Source organism: Labrus mixtus, chromosome 2 (genome assembly GCF_963584025.1).
Source record: "Labrus mixtus chromosome 2, fLabMix1.1, whole genome shotgun sequence".
Lineage (NCBI taxonomy): Eukaryota > Metazoa > Chordata > Actinopteri > Labriformes > Labridae > Labrus > Labrus mixtus.
The window spans coordinates 7,312,002-7,333,092 of NC_083613.1; the positions used below are offsets into that span (position 1 = coordinate 7,312,002).

General features: G+C 38.0%; 1 protein-coding gene across 2 annotated transcripts; it reads left to right on the plus strand.

The window, feature by feature from the left end:
- Positions 1–2,721: 2,721 nt before the first annotated feature.
- On the plus strand, positions 2,722–17,808 carry arhgap19 (Rho GTPase activating protein 19). Of its 2 annotated transcripts, none has more exons than XM_061049240.1 (12): positions 2,722–2,797; positions 5,058–5,332; positions 6,510–6,590; positions 7,282–7,491; positions 9,817–10,043; positions 11,171–11,257; positions 11,416–11,481; positions 11,755–11,964; positions 12,121–12,228; positions 13,876–13,989; positions 14,227–14,328; positions 14,835–17,808. In XM_061049240.1, the coding sequence occupies exons 1-12, from the start codon at positions 2,754–2,756 to the stop codon at positions 14,877–14,879; spliced, it is 1,569 nt and encodes a 522-aa protein (XP_060905223.1). In that variant the 5' UTR covers positions 2,722–2,753; the 3' UTR covers positions 14,880–17,808. The 2 variants fall into 2 exon arrangements, with proteins under 2 accessions (XP_060905223.1, XP_060905232.1); XM_061049249.1 differs by having other exon boundaries at positions 14,838–17,808.
- Positions 17,809–21,091: the final 3,283 nt, after the last annotated feature.

The window sequence follows — 21,091 nt, forward strand, 5'->3', positions numbered from 1 at the left end:
GGCTGAGTTGGTCAGGCTCAGAAAACTGGTTACTGATGGTTGCAACCTTTTCAGTAAAATACGAGGCAAACATGTCTGGTGTGAACAGATCGGAGGGTGGAGGAGGAGGTGGTTGAAGCAGTGAGTTAAAAGCAGAAAACATTTTTCTTGTATCTGTGGCATTGCATATCTTGTTCTGATAATATGTTGTCTTGGCCGTTTTCAGGCTGGAGGAGAATGAGACAAGTCTTTGCTTATAGTCATTGAGGTCAGCGAACTGTTTGGATTTTTGCCATTTTCTCTCTGCTGACCTCAGCCCTGCTCTTTGCTCTCTTATGACTTCAGGAGCCATGGGCTAGGGTGGGTTTTGCGAGCGGGTTTGGACACCAGAGGGCAGAGTTTGTTCAGAGATGAGGCTAGTGTAGAGCAGAGTGTGTCTGTAGCCTCGTCTGTAGAGAGTGCGGTAAATACCTTATGGGCAGGCATGGCAGCCATTACCTCATTAGACAGCTGAGCTGGCTTGAGCGATCGCATGTTTTGGTGGTATGACAACATTTGTGGGTGTGCCTGAGGGAGTTCCGGCAAGGAGATTGTGAATTGAATAAAGAAGTGGTCTGATAGATACAGAGGGGTGACAGTCAGGTTTGCTGTCGAGCAGAGTCAGAATTAAATCAAGAGTGTTGCCAGCTTTGTGGGTCGGAGGAGTTGGGACCTGCGTGAGGTCAAATGAGGATAGGAGAGCAAGGAAGTCTGTTGCCTGGGCTTTATCAGTGTGTATATTCATGTCTCCCATTACAATCAGTGGTGTTCCATCATCAGGGATTTCTGAGAGTAGCATGTCCAGTTCCACAACAAAATCATTCAGATTACACCCTGGTGGGCGGTAAATGATAGCAATGTACATTTTAATAGGAGCAGTGACCAAGATTGTGTGATATTCAAATGAGGAGTTGTTGCTCAGTGGGAAGAGTTTATTGAATTTCCAGGTATTAGAAATGAGGATACCTGTACCACCTCCACGTCCAACAGAGTGGGGTGCGTGTGAGAACACTGTGTCAACAGAAAGAGCAGCTGGTGTGACTGTGTTTTCTGGGCGGATCCAGATTTCAGTCAGGGCAAGTGCCTGAATGTCTGACATTTTTGCAAGTGCTTGGATGAATTCAGTTTTATTCACAGCAGATTGACAGTTCCAGAGGCCAAAAGTAAATGAAGGGTGGGTAGAAGAGGCTTTCTTAAGCAGAGACAAGTTGTTAAGATTTCGTTGTCTATGACAGATGTGTCTTTTCCTGTTCACATTCTTTGTAGCACATGTTGCATTTAGCAGATGACCAGAGGAACTAGGCAAAGCAGTAGTCGTGGATGCCCGGGCTCTGTGGCCACGCTGAAGCGTCAGACGCTTTCTGCTGGCAGTTTCGGATTCAGACTCTTTTAAGCTTGGATTTTTGTGAAAATCCCAGATTTTCAGCATGCAATCAACAGAGGGTGTGACATGTGTCAACTGCCTCTCCTGTTGATGCTCAGAGAATGAAACTTAAGTGCTCAGTCCAAACAAAGCCTGACAACGACCCACTATCAATATCTACTCAAAGCAAGTTTCGATTCACCCACCTAGCTGACAAGACCTTCCTAGTTTTCAGATCAGAGCTTGTTCATTTGGTGTGACAGAAGTATTTTATATGAATCAATGTATTTGCAAATTAAGACAATAACTGTAGGCCTATAAATTGAAGTAGCCTTTGGCTTCAGAAGGTACAACCTGTGTTGAAGTTAACCTCCATTTAACTGCAATGTCCAGCAGAGGGCGCACGCACTGTTTAGAAAAATAAGTAAACATTGTGTGACTCCCTGAGCCTTCTAAAGTGTCATGAGAGGTTCATTTAGTCTTTTTATAGTCCAATTGAGAGAAAAATAGGAAATAAAGAAGGGTATGCTTTAGGGAGTGACTTCTTGTGACTGCTTAATATCAGAAGATCCATACATTGCCCGAATCCCTCTGGGGTTATCAAAATATTTATTTGAAAATAACAGAATTGCAAATAAATGACCAAACACCTGACAAGCAGGACAAGACCTTACAGTCTATGGACAAGACCCAGAATTGTTTTTTACTATTCTTTTTCTAAAGAGGTTTGTTGATAATTAGAATTCACTGAAACAAAAAATATAGATGATGCCGACCTACTATAACTTATCAGTACTCAATGCTGGGTTACGTTTAACATATTTGAACTCACCACTCCCAAGTGCCAACTCGTTATTCTCAGTGAGAGAAGAAATTGAAACATACTGTAGTGGACTGAATTACAAGTTTGTCAACATGTTACATCTTGTAGCTTCATTATAGCAGAACAGTGAGCAGAATGCAACAATAAAGTTGAATTCAATTTCTACTTTCACTGCTCCATTATGTCTATTGTTGTGAGTTCTTCCCAAAGAAAGAAAGATAATAACGATTGGGGAGGGTGGACAGTAAAGAGGCTGTAAAATTGAGATGTGTGCAAATCTATTTACAGTCTGTGGTGTAAATGTAAAACAAAAAAGAAAAAAAAGGAGGTAACAGGTTTATGTACAGATTGATTCAGCAAGGTTCATTTTCTTTTTAGCATTCAGATGTTGTTTTCCTCTTGACACACAGCTAGTGAATTCAAACCGACCAATCACTGTGAGGGACATGCAAATTGCAGTGGATAAACCACGCCCACGCCCGACAAACTACCAATGGCTGATGCGATGGGCGGGGCTTACATGGTAACAGCGGAGGATTCAAACGGAACATGGCTGCAGGCACAGATGTCGATGAAAACACAAAAAATACAAGGTAAGAACATATTGTGAATGTTTTTTTGACGGTACTTTCATGAATATTGATTAAGTTTTACTCATAGCGCACTCTGTACTCGACGGATATTAAAGTGAAAAAAAGAGCGACAAGTTAAAGAAGCTACCAAGACCTGTCAATCAGGCGTCAGGACGAGTCCTCTAGCTAAGCTAACGTTAGCTGCTCAACCTTACCCTAACAACATATTACAGATATTCAGCTGCAACTTGGTCGCTTGACACATATGTGTCTGAAATTAAAGTGTCTTTTTTGTAAACACGTATAGCAAACTATATGGGAGGTTTGCAAAAACTAGATATTATCTTAATAGCTTAATTAAATTGTAGTCTGGCGTACTTTGAGTTAGTGTTTCTTCACTGAATTAACTCGAATACCATTATGAAAAGACGTGAATATAAAACATAATATTAATTGCCCTGCAGTAAATCCTGCATTTGATTAGATTATAATGTCCAATCTGTGATTAAATTATAAGAAAATTAAAGTTTGTGGTAATATGTGAGATTGTACATGCTATTTTTTCTGTCATTGCCTTGACATAAAGGTGATGAATACTATTAAAGTGGCGCTGTATTAAGTTATGTATAATATAGTTGATGTTTGGAGGATTGCAGCCTGTGAAAATCGTTGAATAATCTCTTCTAGCCCACAACTTCAGAAGGTCAACACTTCCATTATTTTTTATATTCAGGTCTAATTTAAAGCAAAGGTTCTTGCTTGTTTTGTGGTTTAATTTGTAACAAATGTTTCATGTCAATAAAGTATCTATCTATCTACCTATCTTCTTTGGCTGTTAGAGGAGCCTTCTAAAGTCTGAGAAAATAACCACCAACTTGATTTGTCTAAATGCATTAGGGAATAGCAGACTGTCTGTACTCATTAGGCCCTCACTTGATGGGTAAAATCTGCAATTTGTGATAAAAGTGTTCAAAATGTATTTTGATAATATGAGATAAATAATATAACTGAAAATCCTGCACTTCGTCGAGTGGAGTTCGAGGTCGATGTTGGTACCAGATCTGCTCGGGTGGTCACATCTGCAAGTGACATCACACAATAAATACTTGTATATGATGATGTAGAACATTGTGATAGGCTTTTTTTTCACAGATTTTACAGATGTGGTTTTGGTGGGTCTTTGGACTTTGGTCAGAATATGGATGAATGCTGTGAATCTATGGATCATTTTGTCACATTTTGTCCCCCCATGAAATACAAGAGGGGTCAAAACTGGTGTAAACTGCCATGTGTTTTGGACACAACAAGAACTTGGAGCACATCGTGTACATTTGATGTTTAAGAGTGAAACATGATACACAAGGCCTACTCTCTCTTACCAACTAGGTGGCATTATTACAAACATTGAATATTGATATGTAAATGTTCAGACAGGGACTCTGATCAACTGTGCAACATTTAAGGCATTTTGGATGCTGTGTGTTTGAGTTCTTCCTCTTACATGAGGAGATATTTATCTCTCTCCGCTTTATCGCTCAAAGAGCCCCAGAAGTCACACACCCACTCAAGAGAGTCAGTTAGCTGTACGGGAGGGGAATTCTTTGATAACTCATCCATTTTGATTTAATGAAAGATAAGAGTTATTCATTATTAGGCTTGTAGCTGACCTGACGGACAGGTGAGTTGTAGCTGTTTGTCAGGAGGCTTAAGACCCGTCCGCCTCTTAGCCTGTTGTTAGGTCGACCAAAAATTAGGTTGAGACAGCATTTCCAGCATGGTGACAGCAGTAGATAGGCTTCCAAAGCCCCCTGAAGTAAAAGACGGGTGACATCACTCAGGCTTCGTCCATATACAGTTTATGATCTACAAATGCATCATTTGCTAACAATATTTACAAAAATACAAGTATATCCTTTCTACAAGTAACCTATACCCTGTCTAAGATCTTGCCCCCATTATATACCATAAAGACTTTCCGTGTATGGCTAGTTTAGCTCAAAGTTATTTAGTCTACAATGTAGCTTGCATGCATTACAGCATAATTGCATATTCCCATGTCTCCTTGAGTTCTTCTGAAGGTCTTTCACAGTTCATATGTTTGAAATGATGTCTCTCCAAATTGAAAATAAATTTTCTCCACATCTTGACCAATATAGCAGGAGCGGTCAGCTTACAAGACAAAATAGCTTGTGGTCTTTAATTACTCAGGACTTGTGTACGATGTCCTCTGCCAGACAACCAGATAACTATTTTTTTCATCATGTGTCTCCCTTCTTCTTAGAGGAACAGTGAACAGTATGGTGACCAATATAGAAGAATCACCAGGGGGCTCCCGAGCTGGCCGACCACCAGTCATCTTCAACCCAGACTTTTTTGTTGAGAAACTCCGCCATGAGAACCCTGACGTTTTCCTGGAGCTGGTGTTAAGTAACATCACTCGGCTCATTGACCTTCCTGGTACAGAGTTTGCTCAGCTCCTTGGTGAGGAGGGTCCGAAGACGCCAACCAGTGGAAATGGAGGCTTTTTTCGCTCTTTCAACTTCCTCAAACGTAAAGGTCAGAGCTCCACCACCAAATAACTACTTACAAACATACAGTTAACAACCTTCTATGTTGTATAAACTGAGGCATACACAGCATGTGGAAGATTAAAGTTGCACAGAAAAATGTAATTTGGCAGCGTTTCACTCTATGACAGTTTTAAATGTGTAGATGCACCATACAAATGAAGGTTTGTTTACATACTATAAGTTATAAAACTAAATATAAGAAATATACCATTTAACTGCTAAAAATATATAACTGTAAAATGGAGTGTAATTAATGTATGAAAATAATCACAAGAATCCTGATTTGTGCCAGGGGTTCATAGCGTTAGCCTCTTTTGGGGTCCCCCCTCCTGCACAATTTCTTAAATTTCTTGTACATTCCAAAAGCAAATATCAGAAATGTTATATCTTTCTTTATTTTTATTAACAATAAATCTTGATATTACCGGTAATTCATTTAATTATTTTTCCGTCTTAACAATAATCAACAGTAATAGTAACAGGAAAAATGTGTTTTTTTTCTTGTGGTTTTATTTACTCTTACACTGTCACTGACTTTGTGTAAGAAGTGCCAATGAATTAATATAAGACACAACTTCATCCATCCCAATTTGAAAAGTCTGCTGTGTTCATGGGTGATGTTTAATTAAAGTTATATTAAGATTCCATTCAAACTCAAATAACAATCATGTGTAAAAGTAAAAATCACATTCTGGATTATGCCTAAACAATGCAGCATGGAGTACTAACACATTTATTTACTGAAAAAAAAAATGTTGCTGAACCATTTGCTACACATTGATTCACTGGTCTCCAGCCTTCAAGGTTCCCTTAAATGTCCACATATTTGTACATTTATTCAAATCTATTTTTTGCATGCCTGAAGAGATTAAAATAAGATCCATAAGAGGACACTAGACTAGATCATCGTTATAAAGAGGTGCAGAAAAGACACAAATTAATGCATCGCAGTTAATACGAATGCTGGGAAAATGTTTGGTTCTGAAATATTTCTTGGGGAAGACTCTTAATGTGAGATTTAACCTGTGATGTCCTCCTTATGTGAAACTGTCCTGTTGTAGGGGACGTTAAGTAGAAGTTACAGATTTATCACTGTGAGTTGTCTTTCACTTACCATTTAATTTTTTATCACCTCTCTGTGTCTGGCTTTATATTTTTTACAGATAAAGGTGTTGTGTTTGGAACCCCTCTGACAGAGAGCTGCATCGCCCAGATCTACCAGCTCATAGAGTACCTCAGCAAAAGTGAGTCATTTTAAATAGAATCAACAGATTCATCACACACTGATTCTTAACCCAGAATATTTTAATAACTGCATTACACCATTTAAAGTTGACAGTAACTTCAGAAAAATATGTTGACAAAAAAAATCGATTACGAGAGTCTATTCAGGAGCTGAAAGTTACTGTGGTGGTACTGGTGAGTTTTGAATTGGTTGGGAAACAGACTGAAATGTATGCTGATCCCTCTCTGTGAACTAGAAAAGCAAACAAGACCAGTATGAAGAATATTTATCAATTCTGTATTTGTATTTTATTTCTTGTAATCACTGCCACTGGATCCGTGTCACACAGTATCTTAATTAATGGAGAAATTAAATTCTCGCTGTATTCTCAAATTACATGTAAATATGAATGATCCAGATTTTATGGCACACAGACCAAAGGTGTGTTTGATGACTTTTTTGACAGTATGTAGAAAGCAGTATGTTTTTCTTTCAGTTTAACAGACTCTGTGCACGAACAGGACAAGATCACCAAAGACATTTCTGAGACTGTATAATTATGAACTCAATTATTTGTCTTTCTCAGTGACAGGTTTTTTTTTTAAAATAACAAGCCTTTACACTCTGTGCACCTGCTCAAATTCCTGTGTATATTTAAGTGAGTTTTCATTGGCTGATAGCCTGATACCCATCTGCTCCTTCGTTCTCAGATCTGCATGTGGAGGGCTTGTTCCGGGTGCCAGGGAACAGTGTTCGGCAGCAGACTTTGAAGGAGCTCCTCAACAGCGGGACTGATGTCGACCTGGATTCTGGAGACTTTCACCCCAACGACGTGGCCACACTGTTAAAAACGTTCCTAGGAGAGCTGCCGGAGCCCCTGCTCACACACAGACACTTCCACGCACACCTTAAGATTGCAGGTAATAATGAACTCACACACATATTGTATTACTTTATCTTTGTTCCCTTCTAAGAGCACCTTAGAGGACGATACAAGAAAGTGTGTTTTTAGTTGCCATGATGAAAAACGAGATTTAGATTATACTCATTATTTAATCCGACCTTTTTTCTCATCATGCTGTAAAAAAAAAGCTCTCAGTGTTATAATTCTCAATTATATTTTTTGCATCCCTCAAACCCACTTCTACGAAACATCTTCTCTGTTAATGAATAAAACCTTTATTGAGCGGAGAGGAATTTGTCTTGCACCAAGAGCATAAAAACATGAATAACAAAGAAAGCAACAACCACTCAAGAGAACACATGTCATGACTCTTAAATCATTAAAAAAACATCAAGGCATTACATGATTACATACTAGTGATGTCAAGTAGCAAGTTCAGTAAAGTGCAGAGTACCAGGATCAAACTGAATTATCAGAGCTTGTCAGAGCTTAATGCTCTGTAGTATAAATAATGTGATGCCCCTTTTTGTTCGTATCCTGGGCATTCTGTGCCTGCACCCAAATGTCAAGAGTACACATTCAACGCACAGTATGGAAATTCAGCCGCCATGGGGCTCTCAATCAAAACAATAACAAAAAGATGATGTTGAGGCTGGCAGGGAATCATGGGACTTCTCTCTGCTCTTCAGTGAGTGCCACTCCAAGAGAAAGGCACAAAATACTTTATCTGTGGAATCTAGTAATTTATGCGCAAATGAGCATCTTTTATGCGTTTTGCTGTACTGAGCAACGTCCCTGCCCTGCTTGTACTTTCCTATGGAGAGTGAGTTTTCTCCTTAGACACAATCACACTCCTTTATGGTTTGTTGTATGGTTCGTCTCAGATGCAGCGTCAGGATATGAATTTTACCTCAGTCTGAAACTCTTTCTTTTTCCTGTACAATATTGAATTGGCTCCTTTTGAAAGTTATTTTTCTAAATATTTGTGATACCGATACAGCTTTTGTTCACCTGCTGACTTTTAATATTTGAATTGACACACGAGTGTAAAGCATGCTTCACTTAAAATGCAAAAATAGTGTGGATGGTGTTGACAAATAATACATCCATTTGAAATTTAAGATGTGTCTTTCCATATGGGGAAAGATGTAATTTAATTGTTAGCCAAGGAGTAACTTTTTGTTGCCATATTTTATGACAAACCTGTTGCTGACTTTTCTTAATCAACGTGTCAAATTTGTAGAAGATTGTACTTGTCAGATAACTTATTGGAAAGTTGTCTCTCAACACAAACTCTGGGGAGAGCTGACCAAAAATGAATATATGGACTGCTAATAGAATCAAAAATAACACATCAATTCCCACATCTATCTGCTCAATCTCAAGGTCCATTTCACAAAGCAGTCTACACTAATAATATTCAAGTGCAAAAACACCCATAATGGTTTGCAGCTCCATGCTGTTTGCTCTTTGCCTTTGATTACTGAGATCATCTTTCAGCTGAGCAACACTCTTATCCTGACAAAGCTCACTTCTTTACACATATAGATGATGAGTTGGATAGGTAGGGACACTTTTTAAGGAGTTTATTGTGAAATTGAGGCTCATCGAATTTGACATTAGTTTCACAGTTTATCAAATGTTCCCTGGAGCCAGCCAGTGAGAGCTTCTTGTCCAAATGAATAAAAGAAAATGCTCAAAGTAATGGCCCAGACCCACGCCACACATGGATAAATTGTGCCTGTACAGTATGGGCTTGGGTGAAGCCTTGAACAGCCTCCGACTGATTTAACTCCTAAATAATGATGATAGTAATTTCAATTTAATACTCATAGGCTCTATTTACAGACAGCTCATGTTTGTGTGATACAGAGGTGGAATTGCCCTAACCAATGGAAAGTTTGTGTGTGACTCACCTCATAAATACTGCGGCCCAGTTACTAACTCTCTGCAGATGATAAAAACTCCACATTATCTGTGTGTGGCTGTTTGTGCTGCTGTTTTTCAATTATTATTATTTACTGGTATTTATTTTTGCAATGAAGCTAATTTGCATAGAAAGCAGCACATTTTTCCCCAATTGAATGCATAGTGGAATATTTAAATACTCAAACAGCACTGGAGCATTGAGATGCTCTATGCTCTGCAGTGCATTGTGGGGAGCATTTAACCCTTTATGATGCTTTGTGATTTAGACATGCCTTTTTATTTCAACTACATACCAAAGCTGTGCAACATTTATTTCTATTAGGTCCTCTTGGTTTCTTCATCAAAAATGTAAAAGTGACTCTGGTAAAACTATTCATGACTTTACCTCACCCTCTCTGTGCCCCCCAACCAGATATGACCCTGTTTGATGAACAAGGCAACAAGACTACAATTCCCAACAAGGAGCGACAGATAGAGGCCCTTCAGCTTCTCTTCCTGCTCTTACCTCAGGCCAACCGCTCACTGCTCAAGCTGCTGCTGGATCTGCTCTACTACACGGCCAAGCAGCAGGACAAGAACAAGATGTCGGCCTTCAACCTGGCGCTCATGTTTGCCCCCCACGTCCTCTGGCCCAGACATGTAAGACTTGTGTTTTAAAACTTGTAATTAAGGGTTTAGAAATCAGGAAGAGGTTTTGGAAATTATTTAATTATAAGCGATAAAGCAAAAGAGAGAGTAAATAAATGCAGATCAAACATCTGTTGCTGACCATTGATAAAACCAACTTCAAATTTCCCATGAAGGGCATTATTTGATTTGTTGTCTTTATACGTTTCCTGTAGAAACAAATCAAAAGAGAGGACTAACTAGGTCTATGGATTAACTTTTACAGGTGCTAAATTCAGTTCAGTTTTAGCTCGAGTTGATTTAATCCCCTACAACCTGCACTATAACCTAAGATGATGTAAGTGGGGATGATCAAGCCTGCTGAGGGTTTCCAGGGGGGTTGCCATGGTGGGTACTTGAGGCAAGCGATAAAGGGAGGCAACATCACTGGGGTCATCAGGTGGGCATCCTCCTTCATAGGTGTTTTGATGACAGGTCCACAACGCCTCCAGAGTGCTCATAGGATGTGAGCTCTGCAGTTAATCAGGCTCCAGTAAAAAAAAACACACATACAACCTAAAGCAAAGAAATGCTAACGTGAAGACAAGCAGAGCGCCTACACACAAGCTAAGCTGATGTCAGCAGCAGCTCGGCCTGCAGCCCCTGAATGTTCCTTGTCTGCCAAACATTGAAGAAACAGTTATTGTTAACATGAGATCGCTGCATTCAGTGTCATTTTGTACAACAATTCATCCTGTGAGGGTTGAACTGTTGTTTATCCTGTATTAAATAATCGAATCACTTCTTTGCTATATAAAACAGTAGTTACCAGTGCAGCCATGATTCCTCCATGGTGGTAATACTGAGCAGCTTTCTGTGAAGGCTGCCATTTTAGGCATCAAAACAGAAATGATGTCAGTTGAACAAAGATTTCTGTTTCTAAATAAACGATTGTACAGGATCTGTGCATGTACTGGCATACTTTTTCCATAACCCCACCTTTTAGGAATAATTAAAGACATTTTATATTCTAGTCTTAACATCGGATTAATTTAAATTAACCAGACAACAATGCAAGACAAATGTGATAAATGTTACCTCTCTTTTTGTTACATTGGGACTTAAAGTGAGGTTGTTGTTGCTGTTCTGTTCCGCTCCAGATGACGGCCGGTGACCTGAAGGACAATCTGAAGAAACTAAATAACAGCATGGCCTTCCTCATCAAACACTCACAAAAACTCTTCAAGGTGATCATTAATACCACACAATTCTGTGCTATAAAAATGTTTCAAGAGGAATCTTAGTTAGTGATTTTTGTGGTCTGGAATATTCTAAGACCAGACACAAATTAATAATGTAACATGTTTAATAGATGATTGACTCATCTCTGCTGTGTTTTGTTCAGGCTCCAATCTACCTGCGGGATTACGCTAAAGTTCACTTCACTGGGACCAAGGCTCTGCAGACCAAAGTTAGTCTACACGAGAGACATAAGAGCTCATTTTTTTTCAACATCAGAGATAAACACACACACTATATTTTTTTTCCTTTTTTTTCTTTTCCACCCTGCAATCCTAAAATAGATATAAAATGATCCTATCAGAGTAATGTCAAAGCCATTTCCCACTATAAACCAGAACATGCACTGCCTGCTAGAGAGAGTGAAAGACAGCCTGTCTGGTTGTTTTTATGTTTCCTGTTTAAACCGCCTAAATTAAAGCCTGACTGTGCTCTCCTCAATCAGGATGATCTGGAGCTTTTGGCGGCGGGCAGCTGTATTGCTCAGCGGAGAGGGTTGCCTCTGAAGAGGTCAGCTGTTCCCATGGGCCCCTGCTCTCAGGAGCAGTGTCAATCACCGGCTCAACAGTACACGGAGGAAGCCCTGAAGGAGCTCTTCAGACACGTCCACCACAACATGCCTGACTCGGCCAAGAAGAAGAAGCTCGTCAGACAGGTTCACTTCAGGATCTTTTTTACTGTCTTTAAACTCAGCAGGCTGAACTGATGTCATAACTTTAGAACGCTAGATGATGCGTCTTTTAAACTTCACAACGTCGACGTTTATAAGCTAAGTTGCTTAGTGTTCTTTTTGCTCTTTTGCTATGTGCAGTTAGTCAAACAGACGACCTCGGAGACACCTACTAATGAGAAACAGCATGGCCCCCCAGCCCCCAGCAAGAAACATCCCCGCTCGCGATCCTTTGGTGGACTAATTAAGGTTTGGATTGTTTTTTCTTATTTAGTAGTAGTTCTGTTGATGCAGGTGAAAGGGTGCAGCACTGGAGTCCAAGTCCAGTTAATTTCCCTTCAAGGACAATGAAACGCGTCGTAACGTATTGTAGAATCATATGTAGCTGTCAATCCATCATAAAACAATCCCAGCTTTGATTTGTGTACTTCAGATGATGATTTGGCTTGAATTAATCTCTATGAACATTTATCTACAAGAAAATGCAGCTGACAATCCACGATTTGAGTCTCAAACAGCAGAAGTTTTGGTCAGAAGTCCTTTATCTCAGTTGTTTCTCACAGAGGCTACCTTTTTAATAATTAGATAAAGGGTTTCAAGATTGATCTTAAATTAAACAAACATGACTCTTTATGTAACCTGAAAGACTGGCCTTTTGTTTTCATCGCAACAAGCTCCTTTTTGGTTTCAACTAGTCACAAATGAAAGGATCTTAGTTTAAAAATGGACTCAAACAGGATGAGTGAATTCAATTCCTTTTGAAATGTATATGCTTAATGTGTATGATTAAGTCACACAAATACAAAGGCTTGCTATTTCCTTAAACTGAATACTTATGACAGGGAATGCATAGAGTAGAATAGAATAGAACACTCTTATCTTCATCATACTTATTCATACTTTGAAAATGTAATGTTTCACTTGAAAGTGCACAGCATTCATTTACACTAACATAGAAACACAGATATTTTTGGACTGCACAGTTATAAAGAATATTTCATGGTAAAAGGACTGACTTGAACCAGAAGAATATGTTGCACTGAAAGAGAAATCTATTTCACGATGACCAAAAGAAATCTATTTCTCTGGTTGAAATGTGGTTTTCAGTGATAGATGGTCTTTGGCAAAGTTAGAGATGTCGTATTGATGTCTGTAGGCATTGTCTGAATTATTCTCAGAATTTAACCTGGGATGTTCCTAGGGGCTATTTTTAAATTTGGTTAAATTGAAATATAAGTTCAGACTAGTCAAAAGTTAGCGAAACAATTATAAAACAGTCAACTGAGCAAAATTCACTGGTCCACAGCATTGGTAGTGAAAGATGTCAAACTGGTTTGCTCTATGTGGCTAACACTAGCAGTGCTAGCACAGACAGCCCTTGATCCTCCTTGCAGGTTAAGTGTGGTCATGCATTGCTCCTGTAGAGTGGTTAAATACCAGTTTAACCTGACGCAGCCTACATACAACTTAATCTCCATTTAAAATGTTCAACTACTGACTAAGTGCACTAAGAGCTCCTGTGAGATGCTATCCATTCACTGTGCGTGTTTACATCCGGGCAGCAGAGCATTATAGCCATAGTAGCCATTAATTGGAGCTACAGCCCTGGCTAGTGGGCAGCTGCATTACATGTTAGACATTGCATTTGACTGGCATAGTGAGTCTGAATTGATAAAATCATATGAATTGATTTAATAATGTGCAGCTCTTTATGTTGAATATTTCTACAGATTTCTGTGTCAATAGAATTTCAAACTGCATCCTGTGATTCGTTGTTAGTGAAATGCTCATGCAGATGTCTTTTTCACAAACGACTCAATATATGATGTTTGTGTAACAAGAGGTTTTAGGCCAAAGCTAACATGTAAAACTTTCCTACCCGATGTTTTGAAACAGCGCAAAGCTCGTGGTGAGCAGCTGACTGTAGAGGGACGGGTAAGACACATCTCCCCCGATACCGTCACAAGAACCAGAAGGAAAACTGGCAAAGAGAATGTCATCCTGCAAGCTGTGAGCCTTTTTAGCTTCATATCCTCACATTTGTAATATCTTAATCCAAGATCTAATGCTGTCTATGTTGCTCTTTGTCTTTATGACTACACACTTAAATCTGCTTTATAACATTTCTTTTTTAAAAATAGTTTCCTCTCTTCATCCAGATTTGCATGGGATTCTATTTTTTGTTTTATCCTGGAATCAAAAATCACTTAATTGCGTGTGTGTGTGTATGTGTGTGTGTGTCTACAGGTGAACAGCCCACTGAATGGTCCTGTGTTGGGAAAGGCAGGGCTGGTTGTAAAAAACCCAGATTTTACTTTCTATAAGGACAAAGCTCTGAAGGTTTCTAAGGTATGACATCATTTACATTGTTTTGAGCCAACCTTACGCTTTGCAGTCTTCTGTTTGTAACTAAGCACTTAAAAGCCAATTTCACAGTGATGTACAAGCAGCTTTTAGTTCATTCTAGAGCTCTGGAAAAGAGAGCACACAAAGCTATTTCTTAATATAGAAATCAGCCAGGTCTAAATCAGCATGTTAATGAAAATAAAAATGTTGACTGTCATACAGCTGGATTCAAGGAACCTTTTTCAATTGTTATTTTTGTTTATTTGTTTATTATTTTTTCTCAGGTATTGTCACTAAAGACTTCTTTGTAAATATCTGAGGACATAGACTCAAAATGTGTTCCCCATTATTCAACACAAAAAAGCAATAAAAACCAAGTGTTAGTTTTGTTTTCCAACTTAAAGGTTGATCTTTTTTTTTTTTTTTTTCTAAATCAAAATATTTTTCAAAACATTGAAATGATAATGTCCTGTCCCCATCCATCTCTCCTCACTCCATTCCTCTCCCAGCAGGAATCTCCTTCTGTTACCAGGACATATTTCTCTCCTGCTTAGGAGATCTAAGTGGATCAAACTGACTCCTTCTCCTCTTCTCAAACAGGACATGAGCAGTATTAATATCATTATTCCTCATTGTGTTTTATTTGAGTCAGTCTATTTTAAATGTGACTAATATACAGCAGCGTTAGTTTGTGTCAGAGCAGCCAAACCAAAGCAAAGAACTTTAATTTGCTTTTATAGGCCCCAAATAAAAAGAGCCATCATAGTAAAGAGACATTTAGAATACATTAAGGTATCATGACCTCAACATGTCATGATGCTTAATGTTTTCATGTATAGGAATACTTTCAGTCTCAGTGGTTTGTCTGTATTTCAACCCTGAGAAAATATTAAATCTATTAATGACACTTTTAATGTTATTTTAGTTTAGTTTTGAAACCAGGATATGGTCTGAGATTAAAATTACTTTTTAACCTTTCTATTTAATTTATTAAAACTTTGTATTTAGTTTTGCTTGTTTTCTGTAAATAGATGTGAGGTGACTCGATGTAGGGCTGAGTTTTATTCATTGCAATCATGTATAACCTTATTACAGTAACATGTTGGCAAAATCAGAATCACCTGATCGACTGAAAAATCACGTTTTAAATATACTGAACTTCTTTTACATGAGCTTAAATTCTCAGATGAATCACTGTTGAATTTTTAAATAATTTATGAGCTATTACCGTTAAATCAATATGTATCAGTTATGAAGCCTTCAAAAATGTGTCCCACAGAGGGCGCTATTGCATCAATGTTAACTTTATGAAAAGAAGAAAACACCAAGTCTCAATAAGTATTTTGCAGTTTGTGGACGGGTCCCCCAGAGCCATGTGGATTATTAATTCAGCCGTTTTTGAACACCTCATCTGTGTAGTAAATGACTAAACTTAAACATACTTATTGTTATAAAGACCTGAAACAAGGCACACATATTAATGCTGTTGGCTTAAAACTTAAAACCATTGAAACTTCTGTGCTAGAACTCCGATCCAGCAGAGTCTCAAACGTTGTAATCAAACTTTATCCTGGGTCTTTGCTTTGGTTTGTCTCAGCTGGCCTCAGACCTGCTTGTGCCAGTAATCACTTAAATTTGTTTTTCAAGCTACTGTATCAGTGTCCATGACCACTAGCAAGCTGTGCTAACAGCCTGCTGTAGAGTGTAGAATATACATGTTGTACAGTATTTGTGTGTGTTAAGTTTTTTTTTTTTTAGACTTATTGGGAACTTCGGCAGTTGGTACGATATTTGTTAACACTTCGGTAACTGGATCTTTGTGTGTGCTGTACAGAATCAGTGAGCAGGTCACTTTATTGTTTAGTGCTTCTTTTTTTATGCAAACAGGACAAAATTAATAATCGCCTTTTTATTTTTAACACAGTTTATTATGATACATTTTCTTGGACCCTTGTTTCTGAATCTGTGAAATGTGAAATGTTACAATCCCAGAATGTCTCATGAAACTGGACATCTTTTTTAAAAACATTTATTTGTTTTCTTATTTTAACTAATGCCCGACATGTTGTTTGACATTTAAAGAGGGTAAGAGATTTATGATGTTGATGGGTCAAAGTTAAGTCAGTTTACGTTGCTGAATTGAGCAGAAATCCGTTAAGAGTCAAGTCTTCTCTTTTTTTGAACTTGTGAGTTATTTCTACTATTTAAAATTTAGCCTGAAGGGGCCACATTCTTGGTACATTAAGAAAACAGGCCCGTTACAGTTATTCATGTTGACTTTATTGAGTGCTATTCCAGAATATTGATGAGACCTTTTATTAGACGGTGACAATATGAAGTCATTCAGTGATTCTCAGGAGGAAAGTTAGAGCATTGAGAGGTTTCTGATAGAGAGGACGACCAAATGTCTCGAAAAACCACGTTTGGTTTTATGATTATAAACTACTTTACAAAACACCATGAAGTAAGCTCAATGTATCAAATGTATCCATGGTTTTTAGGGTCTTTGCTTAACACAAATATCTGTACCATCTGATTCACATACAGTACAGAAACACATTACAAAGGACAAACATCTCTTTCCCATAACTCTTTTCTTTCTTATCATCTCTGGTATGTAAATGTTTGGTCCGTCCTCAAGAAGCCTACATGCTGATCAAATCACAGAAAAATGGTGGGTTTGATCTTTTAAGAAAAGGTTCAAAGTAAAAATGTTAATATTTGAGGTTGTGCAGATTTGATTTCCTTTAGCTTTACTCGTCATGGCTTGACTTAACTGATTTCTGCTCAATTTCGTTTTTTAGAAAGGTACATGTGCACCAGTAACAGTTCCAAATATTCAGCCCTGACAAGGTCAATGATTTTCCAAAAATGTGAAGTTCTGACTGGAGTAAATGCATGTTTCTGAACTCAGCTGTAGGTTAGCTTCATTGTTTATTTGTAAAGTAAATGATGGTAAAAATCTTCTTCTTTTTAAGATTTATTTTAGGGCTTTTTAGGCCTTTATTTCGAGATAGTATAGTGGATTGAGTCAGAAACCAGTGAGAGGGAGAGAGTGGGGAACGACATGCAGGAAAGAAGCCAAATGACAGATTCAAACCCGGGCCGTCCGCTCTCGAGGACTAAGCCTCCTGTATGGTGCCCGTGCACTAACCAATAGGATACCAGCAAAGATGTCTTCTTCCTTTAAGGGTGCAAAACTTACTATCCTTGTTAAGTGGTTCTTAGACCTCCCCCCCCCCCCCCCCCTCAGTGTTTGGAGTCTGTTACTGGTGCATCCTGTTTGTTTTGAAGGTGCTGTGGAAGTTGTTATGAGGGGATGATTGAAAGTGGTTGTGATGTGTAGATGACATGTCAGGTAAAAACACCTTACCTCCTTTGGTTTCACAGTATAATGTTGACTCCTGAAGATCATTTTGTACTGTGGTGACTACGTTAACTATTTTAAAAATGTGAGTACTAGATCAATCTGACTGAATTCTTCTCAAGAAAGAAACAAGCTATTGAAACTGAATTGCGAGCTCTCCGAGTGATCTTTTCCCCCTTCACAGGGTCCCCGGCTTATTCTTTTCAGCTCCTAATGGACATGTTTGAATGGAGAGAAGTTTACATTTTGTTGTTTTGTAAAAAAGAAAAGAAAAAAAACCTAAAAAGTGCATCGTTTATTTTTTGTCCAGCAAACATCAGCAGTTATCTGTTTGCTGTGAAATACTGTCTTATGAATCAGCCTTTTTTTGTTAAAGTCTGTATGTGTTGCATTAACTTTTTTTTTCTTACATACATGTGAAACATTATTTTTATTATTATTTTTCACTGGTATCTAACTGTACTTAGGGGTGTAAGGGTTCACAGGTGTGGTTTTGGGGTCACGGTTCAATTAGAGTTCAACGGGAAAAAAGCAACAAAAAGTCCTGAATTCATCTTTCTATGTTTCTCTAGTTTATTTTTGAACTGACAGTAGTGCAAGTTCCAGCTTGTGTTGTTTAGAACTTACCTGGGATGGTTGGCACAGCATGGAGTGTATTACACATTCAATACAATAGAGGAAAACCAAATGATACAAAGCAACCTGATAAACAATATCACTTAACGGTCTGTGTGTCATCTCGCTGTGATATATATTATTCTTTGTGTTTTTTTGTGTCTGTTACTTCGTTCTTAGTTTGCTGTTTAAAAGAGGTTAGCAAACAGTTTCAAGCATTACCACCACACATTAATATTTTATGACTTCATGCAAAGAACCGTGACATCCGGACCCTGGTGGTATACACGATACAAATCCCTTTACACCACTAGTACTTGTAAATGGTGACTGAGGAGTTCTTCTGTACGATGTGAGAGCACTTTGGTGATGAAAGTACGTGAATTTTGAGTCTCTTTAATCTTTACATTCAATTGTTCGTTGCACTTTTGAACGGGCAAATGAGACATGGAGAAACATTTTCACACCGAATGTGCATTTTTTTTTAAAGGGGAAACTTTAATCTTAATATTGTAGAACATCTTTTTTTCATTTTCTCATGATGAACTCATCTGTGAATGCTCCAGCATCTGGTTCAGACTGTGGTCTCCTGTTTGTTTTTTGTAATCCCATGTAAAATAAGTTAACCTTGTACAGTTGTTTGCTTTTTTTGTCAAAACATCCTCTTTGGATTAAAACTTTTTTTATGTTTTCCTACTGAAAGTCTGTTGTTTGAATTTTGGTTTCTTTATTTTGCTTGTACTTTTCTAAATGTGTCTAGTTTACCCTTTTTTACACACAGTTTTAAGGGCAGGCATCCGAAAAAAATAGAGGAGGAAGATTTTTATATTATATTGATATAATTTTTATTGATGTAATTCTCAGGACCCACAAACACCTCCTAAATGAAAAATCACGGAAAAACATTCTAGAAAATTTCAACCATTTCAACCAAATGTATTAAATAAATAAATTTAAAAAATGCTGTTAGGAGAAAAGTAACTAAACGCTACAGTATGTCAACATCACAAAACAAAGTAGTCAACAGGTTTGTCTTGATAAGCAGAGTATTTCATTCGTTCAAGCACTTCCCTGCTCACACACACGTAGATTTTTGCTCTTCCTTTTTGTCCTCAATGTAAGAAAACCTATTAGTGGTGTTGTATTTCTCCATGTTAACTGGCAGCATAAGAACAGACCTTATTCATCGTCTCATTCTTTTCTTGTTGTTTAATGTCCTTTAAAATAAAATAGGAGCATAGACTTTTTAGTACAGCTGTCCTTTGTCCCTGACCCCACATCCACAAGCCCCTAAAAAACACTTTAGACAATGCTCTCATCATTTAGCGCGCACACACACACACACACACACACACACACACACACACACACACACACACACACACACACACACACACACACACACACACACACACACACACACACACACACACACACACACACACACACACACACACACGTTTAATTTGCAGTGCATCTATAGCACACTAGAGGGCGCTGCTGTATAATCTAGAGTTGTAAATAAGATCAACATTTCTGTTTTTCTTGCTGTTTCTGTATTATTAGAGTTTCATTTCATGAAAACAGTTACAAACATCAGTATTCATCACTGAAATATAATATATTCATCAAGAATCAAGAATTATTTATCTTTTTTTAAGATATATTTTTTCTTTATAGGAGAGAAGGTGGATGGAGTCAGAGATCAGGGAGAGACAGAGTGGGGGAATGACGTGAGAAAGTAGCCACAGGTCGGACTTGAACCCGGGCTGCCTGTTTTGTGGACTACAGCCTCTGGATATGTGGCACGCAAACTAATCATTAGGCCACTATAATGAAGCTTTAAACAGAGAACAAATACAGATCTTCAGTAATATTTTGAATCTAAAGCTGGCTTTTTGTATATTAAACCAATCATTTGTTGGGACAAAAATACAAGTAGTTATAATAATACGTCATCTGTGTGATCTGCTGTATGGGAGCATGCCAGTCAATGCCTTAACATTTCTTTGTTTAATCAGGAGAAAACTCTTTGAGATAAAAGAGTGTCCTGGCCAAGAAAGACAGCAGCACAGTTAAAGTTTTTGGAAAATAAAAGCTCTTTTTGGACTCCAAAGCAAGGCATGCTTTGATCCTAATATAAAAAAATCTATTTTAACGTTCATATCGACTTCTGAATAAGAGGTTGAAAAGATAATCATTCTTTGATTAAAGAGCCCATGATATCGGTAGTTAGATAAAGACCTAATCAGTGAAACCTGGAAAGTTCAGATTGAAGTCAAGCTCTGTGACCCCAAAAAACAAACGACATGAGGTGAATTATGTAACACTAACAAACAACAGTGTGCTGCTAGCAGGTAGAAGAATCCTTTTTCATAGTTGGTAAAATATCAGCAGTCTGTTTTTTCAACAATATTGATTTAAAATCACACTTGTATCAGAGGGTACTCAGTATCTAAAATGGAGAGGTATAGAAATTGTAGTTACATACAAAAACTTAATGTGACCTTTTTACATTTTCAGCAGGCAGGGATCTGAACCTGACATCAGGATATATAATGTGAGTATGTTTGAAAAGATAGACTTCACTTTAGTGTGCAGAAATGATACTTCATTTCAAAGCAAATGGTGCTTGGTGCTTGCAGTGGAATAATATCCTGCACAGTACAAAACATCTTATGAAAGAACTTTGAATTACCAAAACAGTGCTACATAAAAATCAAATGTGTGCACACTGATTGAGAATGAAGCATCATCTTCTCTTGTTGGTCACAAGTGTAGAGG